General features: G+C 40.0%; 1 protein-coding gene across 7 annotated transcripts in view; it reads left to right on the forward strand.

Annotated features, from left to right (window-relative positions):
• Positions 1 to 16,546, forward strand: part of LOC122553773 (spectrin beta chain, non-erythrocytic 1-like) — a 332,898-nt gene that overhangs the window by 244,620 nt on the left and 71,732 nt on the right. For all 7 annotated transcript variants that reach the window (XR_015757960.1, XM_043698081.2, XM_043698085.2 and 4 more), the window contains 4 exons: positions 6,867 to 7,085; positions 7,434 to 7,523; positions 7,652 to 7,930; positions 16,188 to 16,318. Coding sequence is in view for 6 of the 7 variants with exons in the window: in XM_043698081.2 (XP_043554016.2) it covers positions 6,867 to 7,085; positions 7,434 to 7,523; positions 7,652 to 7,930; positions 16,188 to 16,318 (719 nt within the window). In the remaining variant the exon portion in view is untranslated. The remainder of the gene's footprint in view (positions 1 to 6,866; positions 7,086 to 7,433; positions 7,524 to 7,651; positions 7,931 to 16,187; positions 16,319 to 16,546) is intronic.

Raw genomic sequence — 16,546 nt, forward strand, 5'->3', positions numbered from 1 at the left:
AGTAAAATCTTGAGGTGTTCTTTCAATCATTCTTTCACCCTGAACTGATACGCAGAGTTTTCTTTTCAGAAATGAGAGAGGTCAGCTTGGCATCTTGTTCATAGCAAGATTTCCTCCAAGAATTGGTCTGGTGGATTACATATTTGACATTTCCATCCTGAGAAAGAGTCTCTGACTATTCACCATATCCATGCTCATAATCTTACACACTTCTTTCAAATTACCCCTCAACCACCAACGCTCTCGCAAAAGCAATCCAAGTTTGTCCAACCCCTCCTTATAGCAAATACACTCCAATCCAGGCAGCATCCTGGTAAACCTCTTCTGCAGCCTCTCCAAAGCCTCCAGATCCTTCCCCTTGTGCAGAGACCAGAAATGCACGTAGTACTCCAAATGTGGCCTGACCAAAGCCATATACTGTTGCAGGATGACTTGCCAACTTTTATACTCAGTGTCCTGATGGATGAAGGCAAGCATGCCATACATCACCTTTACCACCTTATCCATCTGTGTTGCCACTTTGGGAGAGCTATGGACTTGGACCCCAAGCAATAGTCCTAAGGGTTCTGCCATTTACTGTATACTTTCCTCTTGCATTTGACCTCTCAACATGCATTACCTCACACTTGTCTGGATTAAACTCCATCTGTTATTTCTCTGCCCAAATTTCTAACTGATCTATCTCCTGATATCCTTTGATTTCCATCCTTGCTATCCACAACTCCACCCATTTTCACATCATCTGCAAAATTACTAATCAGGCAACCAACATTTTCACACAAATCTTTATATTACTTACAAAAAACAGAGGTCCCTACACTGATCCTGTGGGACTCACTGGTCGTAGACCTCCAGTCAGAAAAACAACCCTCCCCCCCACCACAACTAGCCTCTGTCTTCTGGAGCCAAACCAAGTTTGTATCCAATTTGCCAACTCACCATAAATTCCATGCAATTACCTTTTCTTAATGGAACCCCTTCAGTCAGATATGACCATAAAACTTGAAATAAATTCTATTTTCCACAATCCTTCAAAGTTTAAATCCTCCAAGCATGTCTTTGCAAAAGCATGCATTTGGTGTCTGCCAAAATACAAAACTTTAGCAGATAACTCAAATCTAAATTCCTTGCCATTGATAGAAGCAGTGCATTGGTCAGCTTGTTTTAAGAGCTGTGGTGCCCTGATCAATCTCCAGAGTGTTGCCCAAAATTAATATCAAATTTGCTACTAAGTCATTCTGTACCATAGGTGGGGCAACAAATAAAAATTATGTGAAGGTTATTCATTTTTCTAACCTTATGTTCCTGAAGGTGCAAACACACATCCTGAAGAAGTAACTTTTCTCCACAAGCAAGAAAAAAAGGTTGAAGTCTTTCTAAACTTTTAAGATAGAGTTTCCACTTTGGATGCAATTGGCTTTCGTATAATGTTTCATTTTTCAAAATTCTACTTATTTGTGTATCACTGGGTGCAAACTTTTACCATGACCCAGTGCAATCAGTCAGCATCTTAAAATGTGATTTTTATTCAGAAAAATAAATTATTTTTAAAATTATTCCCTGACATATTTGGAACTAGTAGTTTTGATAAAGTTCAATTGAACAACTGAAATGAGGTTTATCACAAAAAAAAACTTTTAAAATCAGTGTCACTTAAGGTTGTAAGTTTGCTTGCTGAGCTGGAACGTTTGTTTTCAGATGTTTTGTCACCAATCTTTGTCTCCAAAATCACAAACACCTGTGGGCCCCATATGCTAAAACTAACCTGAAGATGGGAAACCAATGCCATCTGACTGAGGGTCACCACAAACAATTGTACTTCCTGCATGAGTGCCTCAGGAATTAGGTACTACCAAAATGGTGACCAAAATGGTCTGAAAACAAACCTTCCAGCTCAGCGAGCAAACCTACAACATGAACCCCAACCTGAGGTGCATATCTAAAATCGCAAAGTGTCACTTAAGAAAATGCATTGCTTTCAATACAAAATTGTCTCCTCGCTTGCCTGATGAACAGTACCGAATTCTTCAGAAAGAAATTCAACTTGTACCTACTCATGTTCTTGAAAACACAATCTCTAGCTGAATTTGTAACACTTTTTGCTGGTGTGAAAACATGCACAATCCCAGAAGCCATGACTAATTTTGGAGTGTCCGCATTGAATGTTTCGATGATAGCGTGAGAGTTTGCAGAAACACAAACTTTCCTGAAGTCAACTTATACCTAAAATTCCATGATGTTCTGCACCATATGCCAATATGATGGGAATTACCGGGGTAATTGAAAGGAAAGATCAGCCCTTTTTGTGGTTTTACTGGTCACACGGAGCTAATGGTGAGTATTAATTTGTTTTTTATATTATTATTCTGGAGACTACATGACACATATGTAAGGGTGAGAAGTATTTGGTCAGTTTGTGGTAAATCTCAGTCACACCTGCAGGTTCAGAATGATCAGGTGATTAAAAAAGATTCTTGGCTGTGTTGATTTATGCCAATTTATGGTGTAAACTACCAAGTGATTTAATATCTTGTAATTTCTTAGTGCTACATTCAGAGAAGGAACATAGGAAGAGCAGTAGAAAATTCAGAATCTGAATAGTCTGGCAGTGCACACTGAGTAAGGGAACCCAGGCATAAAATAGAGCAAGAAGATATGGCAGCCTGGAGACAATGTTAAGTTATAAGAAACAAAAAGTGGTTGTATATAGTGAGGCTCACCCGTAGGTCAGTCCTAAGGCTGCTGCTTTTCTTAATCTATGTTAATGATTTAAACTTGAGTGTACCTGGCGGCAGTTTGAAATTTGCAAAACTTCGAAATATAGTGAACAGCATGAAAGGTAATGGTAGACTGCAAGAGGGCATTTTCAAGCTGGTGGGATAAGTGGACAAGTGATTGATGTGATTTAATACAAAGAACTGTGAAGTGATAAATTTTGGTAACAAAATGTGGGGAGACACAATAAAGTGTACAGTTCTAAAGGATGTGCAAGAACAGAGACATTTGAGATTAGTCATTCAAGGCAACAGGGCAGATTGAGAAAGCCGGTAGTGAAGTATTGAGAACTATGGGGTTTATAAGTAAGGGTATAGAGTACAAAAGCAAGGAAGTTCTGATAAATCTAAATTCTGGCTTCCTCCCATTTGGAAGGGTGCAAAAGCTTCAGAGAAAGTGCAGAATAAACTTAAAAGAATGGTTCCCAGAGGTATGCGGTATAGTTACAACATTTAAAGACATTTGGTTAAGTATATGATTAGGGAAGGTTTGGAGGGATATAGGCCAAGCGCAGGCAGGTGGGACTAGTTTAGTTTGGAATTTTGATCAGCATGGACTGGTTGGACTGAAGGGTCTGATAACACTATGACTTGAAGTTTTTAGTTATATAGTCTGATTGGGAAGAATGGACAGACCAGTTAAATTGCTTTGGCGCAGAGCTGGTGTATGTACATTCAGCTGAGCAGCCTTATTCTCCATTGTTTCCTGTCGATGATCCTATGAGTCCACGTGTTCTGACCTTGGTCATGAGTATCCCTAAATTGCCCATACTGTTCAGGAATGTGTAGGTTAGGTGCATTAGTCAGGGGTAATGTAGAGTGATATGGGATGGGTCTGGATGGTATGCTGTTCGAAAGGTTGGTATGGACTTGCTGGGCTGAAGGGCCTGTTTCCACACTGTAGGGATTCTATGATTCAAGTGATTTATCAAAGGACTGCTGAAAGTCCAAATTTCTACAGCAATATCTTGTGTACTCTGAGTTCCTCCTTCAAAAATTCAAGAAGATTGGCCAAGTATGAACTTTATTTTTTGAAGCCTTCATTTCAATCTTTGCAGTTTACCTTTGGGTAAAGTTTTCATTATATTTTCTACCACTGACATAGAGTCATAGAGATGTACAGCATGGAAACAGACCTTTGGTCCAACCCATCGATGCCAACCAGATATCCCAACCCATATGGAGTTTGCACGTTCTCCCCGTGTCTGCGTGGGTTTCCTCTGGGTGCTCCGGAGGAAACCCACTGTCCAAAGATGTGCAGGTCAGGTGAATTGGCCTTGCTAAATTGCCCGTAGTGTTAGGTAAGGGGTAAATGTAGGGGTATGGGTGGGTTACGCTTCGGCGGGTCGGTGTGGACTTGTTGGGCCGAAGGGCCTGTTTCCACACTGTAATGTAATCTAATCTAATCTAATTCCACCTGCCAGCACCCGGACCATATCCCTCCAAACCCTTCCTATTCATATACCCATCCAAATGCCTCTTAAATGTACCAGCCTCCACAACATCCTCTGGCAGCTCATTCCATACACGTACCATCCTCTGTGTGAAAAAGTTGCCCCTTAGGTCTCTTTTATATCTTTCCCCTCTCACCCTAAATCTATGCCCACTAGTCCTGGACTCCCCAACCCCAGGGAAAAGACATTGTCTATTTACCCTATCCATGCCCCTCATGATTTTGTAATGAAGCCACCTTGGTTTCTATTTGCTTGTATTTGTTCTACCCCACTTTTCAATCTAAATAATATAACAATTTGCCTGTCACTCTTCTAATGCTTTCCAAATTAATTTTTTTTAGCTGCATATTAGTGTATCTGCTAACTCTCCTCAAATTTATTTTAATATACATGATTGTAATTTATCCAGATCAAGGTTTTTATCTTCTTTAAGTTTGACTAGTTTATCACTTATTGTCTTATTTTCTGTAGTCAATGTCTTCATATCTTTTTTGATATGTTCTAATGTCCAGTAAATGTGACAGTAAAGTAACTGCTTACTACTTCTGCAATTTTGTATCATTGACTGTGATTTTATCTTGCGTGTTATGACCTTAACTCGCCTGATTTTTCTTTTGTTACTTATGTGGAATAATATACTGATAATCTTATAGCTCTTTGCTTTCCTGTTTACATTTTGATTTTGCTCCAAACATTAGCCTTTTCTTAATTTGACCCTCCTCTATTTATCCGACCATGGTTTTTCAAGATCATTGAGTTCTGTTTTAAGCAGAATGTAATTTTTTGGAACTCTATTAATCGCCATTTTTACTGTTGTCTATCTGCACGCCAACCTTTATTTCCGGTTGGACTCTCAACATTTGGATCAACTGAGTCAATTGCAGTTTTCAAGATTGCAATAGATTTTTTGTTGGATAAGGGGTAAGAAGAAATTGAAAGCAAAGGTGGGCAAATTGAAATGAATCTAATTAAATGGATAGAATTGGCTTAAAGGTCTGAATTTTCTACTTTTCCTACGTTCCTTCCCTGAATGTAGCACTAAATAATTACATGATAATTTGAATGGCAATTTACACAATTAATTCATAAAGCAGCCAACAATCTTTTTTAATCACCTCATTGATATTGTCAGAATTAATTTCTTTTTTCCTTTGTTGACTGTTATTCCTTGAACCAGTTAAATGTTTTTGAAATCTGTGTACAGTTTCACAAGAGAGGTATGATGGCATGCCATGTTTATTTGAATAGTTGGGGAATTGTAAAATCCATACTGGGGTGGGGGGGAATAACATTGTAATAAAACAAACATGGCCCCCACAGAAAACAAAAGAAAGGACTGTTGTCATTAAATATAACTGCAATGACAGGTAGAGGAATGCATGGGAGCTAGTGAAGTTGTTTTATACATTCATATTTTCTGTCAAACTATATTTGACAAAGATGCAACAATGGACAGCTTCATATGGTGTTTTTTGTGGAAACTCCATACAACCAATACTCCTTTTTTTAAATCTGTAAGATGATGAGATATAGGAGTAGAAGTAGGCCATTCAGCCCATTGAGTCTCGTCTGCCATTCAACGAGATCATGACTGACCTGTTAATCTTCAACTCCATCTGAGCCCTGTGACCGTCTCATCTCTGCTAATGATCTCACATTCTTTATTGACACAAAATGATATCAAGTGTTTTGCAGTTTCATCCAATGAAATTCTACCTCTGACCGAGTCTTAGGTTGGGTGGTGAGGTTTTTGAACCTAGTGGAAAGTTATCATTAAATGACTTTTTCTCACTTTTCTTTTGACACATCTATCTGTCACCATCGGGTTCTTTGCCACTGTATGGTTTATCTTGAGCTTGAAAATACGAGAGGTTGGAATAAAGTCAAAAGGAGCTGTCGAAGGGGGTGGAGGGGCAAAGCCTGGATTGGGGAGTATGAAGAGTTATGAATTTGGAGATGTGGCTTACCTTGGCATCAGGGAGTGTGAGGGGCCATGGATGCTGTGAGGAGCAGTGTACATTGATGTGGGGTTTTGTTAGGGGGCATAACTAGGCATGAAGAGGTTGTTTATCATTTACCTTCCTAATGGTTTCCGCATCTAGACTCTCATGTGTCATGAAGCATACCCTGTTAAAGACCTGGACTGACTCCATGAAATAATTGGGATTAGCTGGGTGCAAGCTCACAAGCTGATCCAGACAACATTCTGAAAGCCCAGGAACATGGTTGGGAATCTGCATCCCATCCCCGGATTTGACCACCGTTTTTATATAGCTCCTAAATCACCCCGACTCAACGCAAATCCAAACCAACATCTCAGATTGATGAAAGGTCATCGACCTGAAATGTTAACTCTCTTTCTGTGTCTATAAATTCTTCTCATCAGTTGAATGTTTGAAGCATTTTCCATTTTTATTAAAGTTGTACGCCACATTTACATGATATCAGATCAGATCTGATCTGAAACGTCTCACGTATTGAGACATATAACAAACTCCATGGAAAATTTTTACTTAAGCCATTGATTTATTAGTCAGTCACCTTGATGTAGTGGATCCTTCATTCCCTATTGTTCAAAGGCACATTTTGCAATGGAGAATTGAAGATGTCTGAGTCAACTGTTTTTTGTTGCAAACAGATATTAGAAAATCAAGTGGACATGCGAAAGAAAGAGGTGGAGGAGCTTCTTTCTCAGACCAGAATTCTCTCCCCAGAGGGACTGATGGAGACAGATGGGAAAGAACAAGATATTGAGAGAAGATTCTTACAGCTGATGGGTCCTCTGCAGGAACGGCGCCAAAAGCTCCACCTATCGAAGATGACCTACCAGTTTTACAGGGATCTGGAGGACGAGATTGTAAGACTGATGTGTCTATTTTTCACTAGGACATAGTGAGGATTGCAAATGCTGGAGAGTCAGAGCCAATAAAATGTGGAGCTGGAAAAAGCACAGCAGTTAAAGCAGCATCAGAGGAGCAGGAGAGTCAGTGTTTTGGGCAGGACCCTTCCAATAGTCCTGATGTCGGATTCTGTCCGAATCGTTCACTCTCCTGCTCCTCTGATGCTGCTTGACCTGCTGTGATTTTTCCAGCTCCACATTTTATCGTGCCTGTTTTTTCACAGCATGCAACTAAAATAATAAACTATGTTGAGATAGCAATGACCTTGTTTGTGAGAATTGATATCTTTTCCTGTTTTCATTTAGCTTTGGGTGCAAGAACGAATGCCTTTAGCTACAAGTACTGACCATGGCCATAACCTCCAGACCGTCCACCTATTGATGAAGAAGAATAAGGTAAGTGGTATTTGTTTCCTCAGTCCTGGAAGAATATAGAAGTTCATGGTTCCAGAACATAAGCAAAACTTTAGAGGTTGGCCTGATTAAACCCATTACTGCCATAAGACTTCCTTCTACTTCCACAGACTTTGCAGAAGGAGATACAGGGACATCAGCCACGTATTGATGATGTGTTGGAAAGAGGGGAGGCAATGATTGTGGAACAAAGGCCTGACTCGGTTGCTATCGAGGAACAGTTGAAAGAGTTAAAGGAATTATGGAACAAACTGCAAGAAGAAGCAGAGAAAAGACAAAAACGCCTGGAAGGTGCAAATGAAGCCCAGCAATATTACCTGGATGCTGCAGAAGCTGAAATTTGGATGAGTGAGCAAGAGCTATATATGATTGCTGATGAGAAAACCAAGGTAAAACTTAATTCTACATGTATTGTATGATTTTACTGTTCCATATCAAATATCCTGGAGTGCGTATGTTAGAAAGTTAATAAGATAATTTATTTGTATCCTTGGACAAATGATTTCCAACATAAACAAGATGCTTTGAAATATCATTGGAAGGAAACATTAGCTTGTTTCTGCTTTTAGTGACTGTGCTGAATATGAGAATGTCTTGTACAAGATAATGGCTGGCTCTGGTGATTCGAGTTGAGAGTGTGGTACTGGAAAGGCACAGCAGGTCAGGTGGCAGATTTGTATGTTTAAGGTTTGTAGAAAGATTTATTAAATACAATCTTGAGAAATCAAAATTAACAAAGCCTATAATTCACAGGATTTAGGGACAGGTCAGCCAGGCTGGCTTGTTTCAGGGAAGTAGCTTTGAAGTAAGCAACTACAACTTTTCACATGGATTAATGCTGTCAAGGAATTCAGGAGTGGGTATTTCATGAACTCTTATCTTTGACTTGTATCATTGATGTAAGCAAAGTATGATGCATAAAGGAGCATGGTTTACAATTGTTCTTCAGAAGCTTTGAAAAATAGAACAAAATATTGAAAGTCAGTCTTGCTTAAATTTTTGTACAGAGAAATAGCTGTCCACTGGCACAAAAGTACCCAACCCAGCTCCCCTATTTATTGCTGGGGCGGCGAGTGGGAGGGGGCACGCAACTAAGGTGTGGTGCCCTTAAATTGTACACACTTTGTTCCCAAAGACAGCTGTCTGATAAATTGATCATTGCTTCCACTGACGTGATCCCAGTGAGGTCGATGTTTCAAACCTTAATTTTGCACATTAATTCTGCTCTGACCATATCTAAAGTTTGTGAATTCCTTTAGATTGCCAGGGTAACTTCTTGGAGAGATAAGAGATTCCCTTTGCATATGACTCTGGCTGACCTTTGGCAGAAATCAGACACACATTGGGATTGTTTAAAGCAAATACGATGTCCATAAATGGTGTACAAACTTTTTGGAACTTCCAAAGTTTGCCAAAAAGTCAAAGAATGGTCAAATTCACCGTATCTGAATGTCTGGAGTATCATAAATAAGATTAAGGAGTCACAGGTACATGTTGCTCTCTGGTAACATGATGTTGTGGCGATGAGAGGGATCTGGCTCAAGAAAGGGCAGGAGTGGCTGTTAAATTTTCCTGAATACAAGGTGTTCAGAAAAGGAAGGAAAGGTGGACAAGTGGCAGTATTGGTTTCAGGAAAGCATTGCAGTGCTGAAGAAAGAGGATGTCTTGGAGGATTCAAGGACAGAAATAGTTGGGCTAATAAAACAGATACAATATCATTGCTCAATATAGTCTGTAGGCTACCAACTAGTAGAAAATATAGGGTAATAAGTCTTCAAGGTAAACATAGAAACATAGAAAATATAATCAGGGCAAGCCATTTGAGCCCTTTGAGTCTACAGCAGGATTCAGTACAATCATAGCTGATCATCCAACTGAGTATGCTGCTCCTGTTTTCTCCCCACACCCTTTCATCTCCTTTCACTCTCAGAACTATATCTAACTCCTTCTTGGAAACGTTCAATATTTTTGGCCTCAGCTGCTTTCTGCGACAAGGTATTCCATGGACTCACACTATCTGAGTAAAAAAAAATTCTTCTCATTTCAGTCCCAAATGGCCTACTCCATATCCTTAAACTGTGACCCCTCGTTGTGGACTGCCGATCATTGGGAACATCCTTCCTGTGTTTACCCTGTGTTTTTGTATGTTTCTATGAGAATTTACTCCCCTACGACCCCACATTTCCTCGCAACTCCAGAGAATAGTCCTAACTGATCCAATCTCTCTTCCCATGTCAGTCCTGCCATCCGAGGAATCAGTTTGGTAAACCTTTATTGCATTCCCCTATGGCCAGAATATCCTTCCTCAGAACAGACCAAAACTACAGACAATACTTAAGGCGTTGTCTCACAAAGCTCTGTACTCCTGCTCCTGCTTCTTGCTCCTGCACTCAAATCCTCTCACTATGAAGGCCAGTGTACCATTTGCCGTCACTGCTTCCTGCACCTTCATGCTTACTTTCAGCGACTGGTGTAGAAGAACACCCAGCTCTTGTTGCACCTCCTCTCTCCCAGTCTCTTCCCATTCTGATGACAATCTGCATGCTGATTTTTGCTACCATTTATCTACATTATACTTCATCTGCCATGCAAACTCATGCATTTGCCCGCTCAGAGAAAGTGGGGGTATATGTACACAGATCACTGAAGGTTACAGGACAGGTTGTGAGAGCAATTGATAAAGGTTACAGTATCCTGGGCTTTATTAATAGGGATATAGTGTACAAGAGCAAGGAGGTGATGCTGAAGTTGGATGTGGCACTTGTTAGATCTGAACTGAAATATTGTACATTTTTGGGTGCCACATAATAGGAAGGATGTGTATGTATTGGAGACGGTGCAGAAGCAGTTTACAAGAATGGTTGCAGGACTGAGACATTTCAGTTGAGGATAGATTAAAGCAGTTTTCCTTTAGAGAAGAAGTCTAAGAAGAGATCTGATGAACCTTTTCAAAATCATGAGCAAACTAGATGGAGTAGATTGGGAGGACTGTTCCTGATTATAAAAAGCTCAAGCACCAGAGGGCATAGATTTAAAGTGATTTGCAAAAGAAAAACTGCGAATTGGAAGAGAAAACCTTTTCACGCAGTTAGGATATGGAATGCTCTGCTTGTGGTAGAGGCAGTTTCAATTGAGACAATACAGAGGCCTTGGATGATTAATTGGATAGAAATAGTGTGCAAGGGTTGGGAGATTGGCAAGAGATAATGATGCTCGGTTGAAGACCTGTTACGGACACAACGGACCGAATGGCCTCCACTCCGCCTTAGTACTTCTGCAACTCTATGATCTCACAAAAACGTATTGTATCTGTCGAGGTATTTGGCTTTAAACATAAAACAGTGTTTCCTTTAAAGATCAATAGTTGCTATCTTGGCCTATCTGTTGAAATAAGTTTGATGATTATCATTATAGGGTTTGATTGCTTGAATGATTTTACAACTGAACTCTAATGGTGAGGGGGTGGAGGAAAGAGACCGTGTTAAATGATTGTTTTGATGAACAGCTGGAATTGATTATAGAATAGGAATGTTTTCACAAGTGATTAGTTGATGGAATTTTAATACATGGAATGTTTTCTTTGTTACCAGTGAGTGTTTTTTTTAAAATAGTGACATTATCACCAAATACACATTCATTTTATGTCGGCATGACACCTCAGGTCTGCTCTTTACAGATCCTGAATGAGTCGGGGTAAGTGCAAATGGCAGGAGGTGGGGGACAGTTTGGCATGAATTGAAACTACTTTTGTACAGGGACTACAAAAGCTCAGGGAGATGGTTGGCTACGGTGTAGGAGATACAAGGAACAATGGAGATTGGTTAAAGGCACAAAGGGTGTTGTAATAAATGTTTGTTGCATTCTTCACTCCTATGTGACCCATATCTCTGCCTCATGTTGGAGGAGCTGACATAATTTGATAGTGGCAGATCATCATTATATCTCGTTACATCACGACATGGTCCAAGCTGCTAATGCAAAGCTTAACCATAAGTAAAACTAGCTGCTAGACAAATAAAATCCAAATGAGCTGATCTGGGTGACTCCCATTGGAACTAGCAAAAATAAAAGTGAAAGGAAACTGTCAAGTTGGTTCCAAATACTCATTGCATAAGGAAGCATCTTAAGTTCCCAGTGTATCTCTGCCTCCAAACCCCTCCCCAACTCCATCCCAAGCAATGTTATATTCTGGGAGGGACAAGCTAAAACAGATTGTGTTATGGAAGCTAAAGACATTTCTCTGGTCAGCTTCCTCGATCTTTTTCCAGACACTTTATACTGCAAATCATGTGAAAGGACCAAAGCTACTAGTATTGAAAGATCTTAAAACACACTGCAGAGCAATATTCTCATTGACTTCCCAACACCATTACGTCATAGTTTCACACCCAGAAAAAATACCCTGCCGTCTCAATTGGTTCTTTCCAGTTCTTTGCTGTGAACTGTGAAGTCTTCTAACATGAAAACTCAGAAGATTGAAGGCTTATATTTTCTCAGGGTTATGAAAATCTACAGGTTTCTAACCAATTACTCCTGTTGAAATTACTCAAACTAACTTTCTACTAAGGTAACTTATTCCTTAAAATGTTCTATACTGCTTCTCAAAAACTTTCAATCTAAGGATTTGATCTTAAACCAAAAAAAAAGCGAGTGTGCCTCAACGTTTACACTTCCAACCATGAAATTAGAAACAACTAGATGAAGCTGAAACCGTAGAAGAAAGGGAAAGCTCATCTTTACCACCAGTAAAGCTAACTAAAGCAGCACTCAGTGCAGATTGTACAGCTCTGAAGGAGGCCTCTATTTATCTTCCTGACAACAACTGACTTAAGCTTTAAAAAAGCAGTGCACACCAGTCATTGATTGACTAGTGACAGCCCCTCTCAGAGCTTATATACAGTACTCCCAATTTAAGGCTGCAATATAACTGAACCTCTTAACTTAATTGCTAAATAGTTAATTGTTAAATTAAAGAAAATTCTGGACTCAAGATAAAAATGACCCTTCAAGACTTTCACCAACTCCCAGGCCTTTGCATTGCTATATAAGTAGTGAAATCCATCAAGGGGAGGTTGTCCCCCTACCTTATGTTCTATACACCACAGTAGCATACAGGGTAATAGTTGTAGCGGTAAGACAGAATTAAGACAAACAGTCGCTGGCTCCAGTAGTAGACTGTTTTGTCTCACTGAAAAGAGCAGGAACGTAATTTACTTGGCAACGCATTTTTTTTAGAAGGCCTCAATAAATCAGTAAAGAACTGACAAGAGTTCACAAACTAATAAAGCACACACAAACACCTGACTACCAAGTTAAGCTTCACTGAGAAATGTGTAAGAAGTTCTAATATAAATAGCTGACAAAATTCTGTATGGGTGACCTCCAAAAATTACGCACTACCGATTGCACATTAGATCTTCGCAACTTCCAGAAAAATGTATTTCATAGTTTATATCTGAAATGGGAGCTGTTGTATTCAGAGTTAATATTAATGCGACTTTGTTGTAGCCTGAAGAGTAGATTTAAACCTGATAAATTGTGTCTTAGCTAATGAAACCTAACATTCGAGGAGATAACTAAACTAACCTATTTTTAAATGACCTGGCAGTTTGCTTGCATGTTTGCGTTTGCTTCAAACTTGGAAATATGAAATTGTCATAATTCCTCTATTAATTTTGTCCTTTAGAGTGACAGACAAATCCAAATGGACAAAGCTGGCCCTCCAATGGAGCACTGCATTTTCATGAGTCATTCAGTCTAATAGGCTAGCTAGGAAGCATGGATGTGTGTCCTTCTTAAAATCATGTTGGAGTGACCAGACCAAGTTGATTCTGCATTGACATTTTATACACTATGCTTTATTAGGTTCAACTATCAATTGCTTTTAGAAAAGAGTGTCCTGTTCTAACTTACCAAGTCAGAGGGGCTTGAAGAGGCTTTGAGTGATATCTGGTGGTTTGAATGTATTTTTCCAAGATCGCAGTTTCCCATAAGATATCAACCTTGCAGGCTACTGCCCCTCTCTAATTGTCTATAAGAAGTTGGTGGAGAGACAGGTCTTCAGTCACTGCAATCTATTTGGTATAAGTACACTCACAGAGCTGTGAAAGTGGTTTTCAGGCTTTTGATCCAGCATTGAGAAAGGAACTGTGATAAAGGTCAGGGTGGTGAGTGAATTGGAGGAAACTTGCGGGTGGTGGTGCTAGCATGCACTCCCTGTCCATCCCCTCGCTGGTAAAGGTTGCAGATTTGGAAGGTGCTGTTGAAGGAACCTTGGTGAGTTGCTGCAGTGCCTTGTGCAGATGGTACACATTGCTGCCATTGTGTATTGGTGATGGAGGGAGTGAATGTTGGAAGTGGTAGGTAGGAGGTCAGTTGTCCTAGATGGTTATATAGCTTCTTGTGTGTTATTGGAATTACATTGATCCAGTAGACAGTATTCTGTCACACTCCTGGTTTCTGATTTGTGGTTAGTGGAAAGAATTTGGGGATTCAGGGATTGAGTCAGTGTTCAGACTTTCCACTTTCTGATCTGCTTTTGTAGTCACAGTATTTATAAAGCTGTCCCTTTTTTTTGGTCATTGGAACTTTTCAGATTATGATAGTGGGTAATTAAGTGATGGTATTCCTTTGAATGTCCTGGGGAGATGGTTAGACACTCTCTTGTTGGAGATAGTTATTGTTTGGCACTTACGCAGTGCAAATGTTAATTGCCGCTTATCAATCCAAGCTCTGAACATTGTTCAGATCTTGCTGCATGCAGACAAGGTCTGCTTCACCATCTGTGAAGTTACAAATGAGAGTGAACACTGAATGAAATTAAAGTGCAATCATCAGCAAGTAATTGCCATTTGAATTCCCTGTCAATGACAGCTTTCATCATTTTGCTGTTGATAGAGACTGTGCAGATGGGCTGTAATTAGCTGGAGTGGATTTCTCCTGATTTTTGATAGACTGGTCCTGTTTGGGCAAATTTCCATATTATCAAGTGGAGATGTTGAAGCTGTAAGTGGCATAGCTAATTTTGGAATGCAGTTTTTCAATATGACAGCCAAATGTTGTCAGGGTACATAGCCGTTGCCATTTCCAGTTCACTCAGCCATTACTTGATATCATGTGATGTAAATTTAATCAGCAGAAGGCTTAAAGTCTGATATGGTGATATCTGGGATGGATCTTCCATTTTAAACTTTGGGCTGAACTGAATGCTTCATTTATTAGTTGTGAATGGTTGTGAATAATAAATTACTAAGATGTGGTAAGGCTGAAGAACTTCCATCTGAAGCATTGGTTCCGTGATTGCTTGGCTCTGCTGGTAAATGTAGGGATAAGGCCGGCTGTGAAATTGGATTGTGTTGGAATACTATTCTGGTGCTGATTGCCCACTGCCTCTCTTGGATGCTCTGCGCTAGGCCTGTACCATTCTGAGCCCATTCCAGTTTGCATGGTAGCAGGCCACACAACATGTTTGATGATGGGATTTTGACTCCACAAGGATTGTATGGTGGTCACTCCTATTAATACTGTTACAGTAAGATGCACCTTCTATGTAGAGATTCAGTGAAGTTGATTTTCCCTTGTATTGATGTTGTGAACACTTGCCAGTCACCCAGTCTGGCAGCTACATACCTTCAGGACCCAACCAGCTCATTTAATAGTAGCATTACTGAGCTCCTTTTAGTGATGAACACAAGACTCTGATCTAAGGAACACTCTGTGGCTCTCAATGTTTCTTTAAAATGGTCCATGTTAAGGAGAACAAATTCACCAACTGAGGTAAAGTAGTGGTAGAGTTATCAACGGGACATTTCTTTGCCTATATTTGACCTATTGTTGTGAGACCTTGTTGTGATCTAGAGTCAACGGTAAGGCCATTCCCTCAACAGTGTACCATTTGGCTGCTATGCGATGTTGTGGGATAGTATGGGCCAAGAGGGATCTGGGATCTTGGATGATAGATGAAATTCTGATGAAATTAGGCTTCAGCTTGACTTCACGGAAGCAACTATCACAATTTTAGCACAATTTTCCAAATGTTAATGAGAATGTCTTTGTGGGGTTGATTGGTATGTATATGGGTTGGTTGTTTTGTTTTTTTTCTATTCACCCTTGCTGTTACTTCAATACAATTAGTGGCTTGCTGGGTCATTTCGGCAGTTTAGAGTAAACCACTTGCTGTGGTTCTGGAGTCGTATAAAGGCCAGCATTTCTTAGAGGACATTTGTGAAGCTGATGGTTTTTTTTAAACATAATTTCGTAGGTCCATGGTCACCATTACTGATGGTAACTTGTTATTTCAGATTTATTTAATTAACTAACTTCCAAAGAGATGGGATTTGATTCAAATGATGGGATTCGAACCCATTTTAGGCAGAAGTGGGTACGACAGATGCTGGAGATTAGAGTCAAGATTAGAGTGGTGCTGGAAAAGCACAGCAGGTCAGGCGGCATCTGAAGAGCAGCAAAATTGATGTTTCCTGCTCCTGGGACACTGCCTGACCTGCTGTGCTTTTCCAGCACCACTCTAATCTTGACTTTGAACCCATGTTGTTGGATCATTGACCCAGGTTCAGTCCTCTAATAACATAATCACAAAGCGCCTGTTCTTGGTATGTACACTGACCAACATTCCTCTGGGTTCTGTAGGATGAAGCTGGCGCAACTACAATGTTGAAGAAACACCTGATCCTGCAACAGGCCGTACTTGATTATGGGAACATTATCCGGGAGCTGGCTGACAGGGCCCAGAAACTTCTTACTGAAGAGCACCCTGAGGGGTGAGTCGCAATGCTGTGGTCATCTCAGACCACCAGAACCTTCATCAAAGCCGCGATACTAATTAGAAGCAGTTTTGAGGCAAAAAACACAAATGCAAAGTTGGGTTTATTTTCATTAATATTGAAGTATGAGGGTTAAACGAGTTTACATTTGTTGACAGCAAAAGGCATAAAACCCACATGCAGTGCAGTCTCTGGTCAATGAGAAGACACAGTAACTCATTAAGG

The sequence above is a fragment of the Chiloscyllium plagiosum genome, unplaced genomic scaffold (assembly GCF_037043375.1).
Source record: "Chiloscyllium plagiosum isolate Xiang-an unplaced genomic scaffold, Cpla_swu_hap1 HiC_scaffold_8, whole genome shotgun sequence".
NCBI lineage: Eukaryota > Metazoa > Chordata > Chondrichthyes > Orectolobiformes > Hemiscylliidae > Chiloscyllium > Chiloscyllium plagiosum.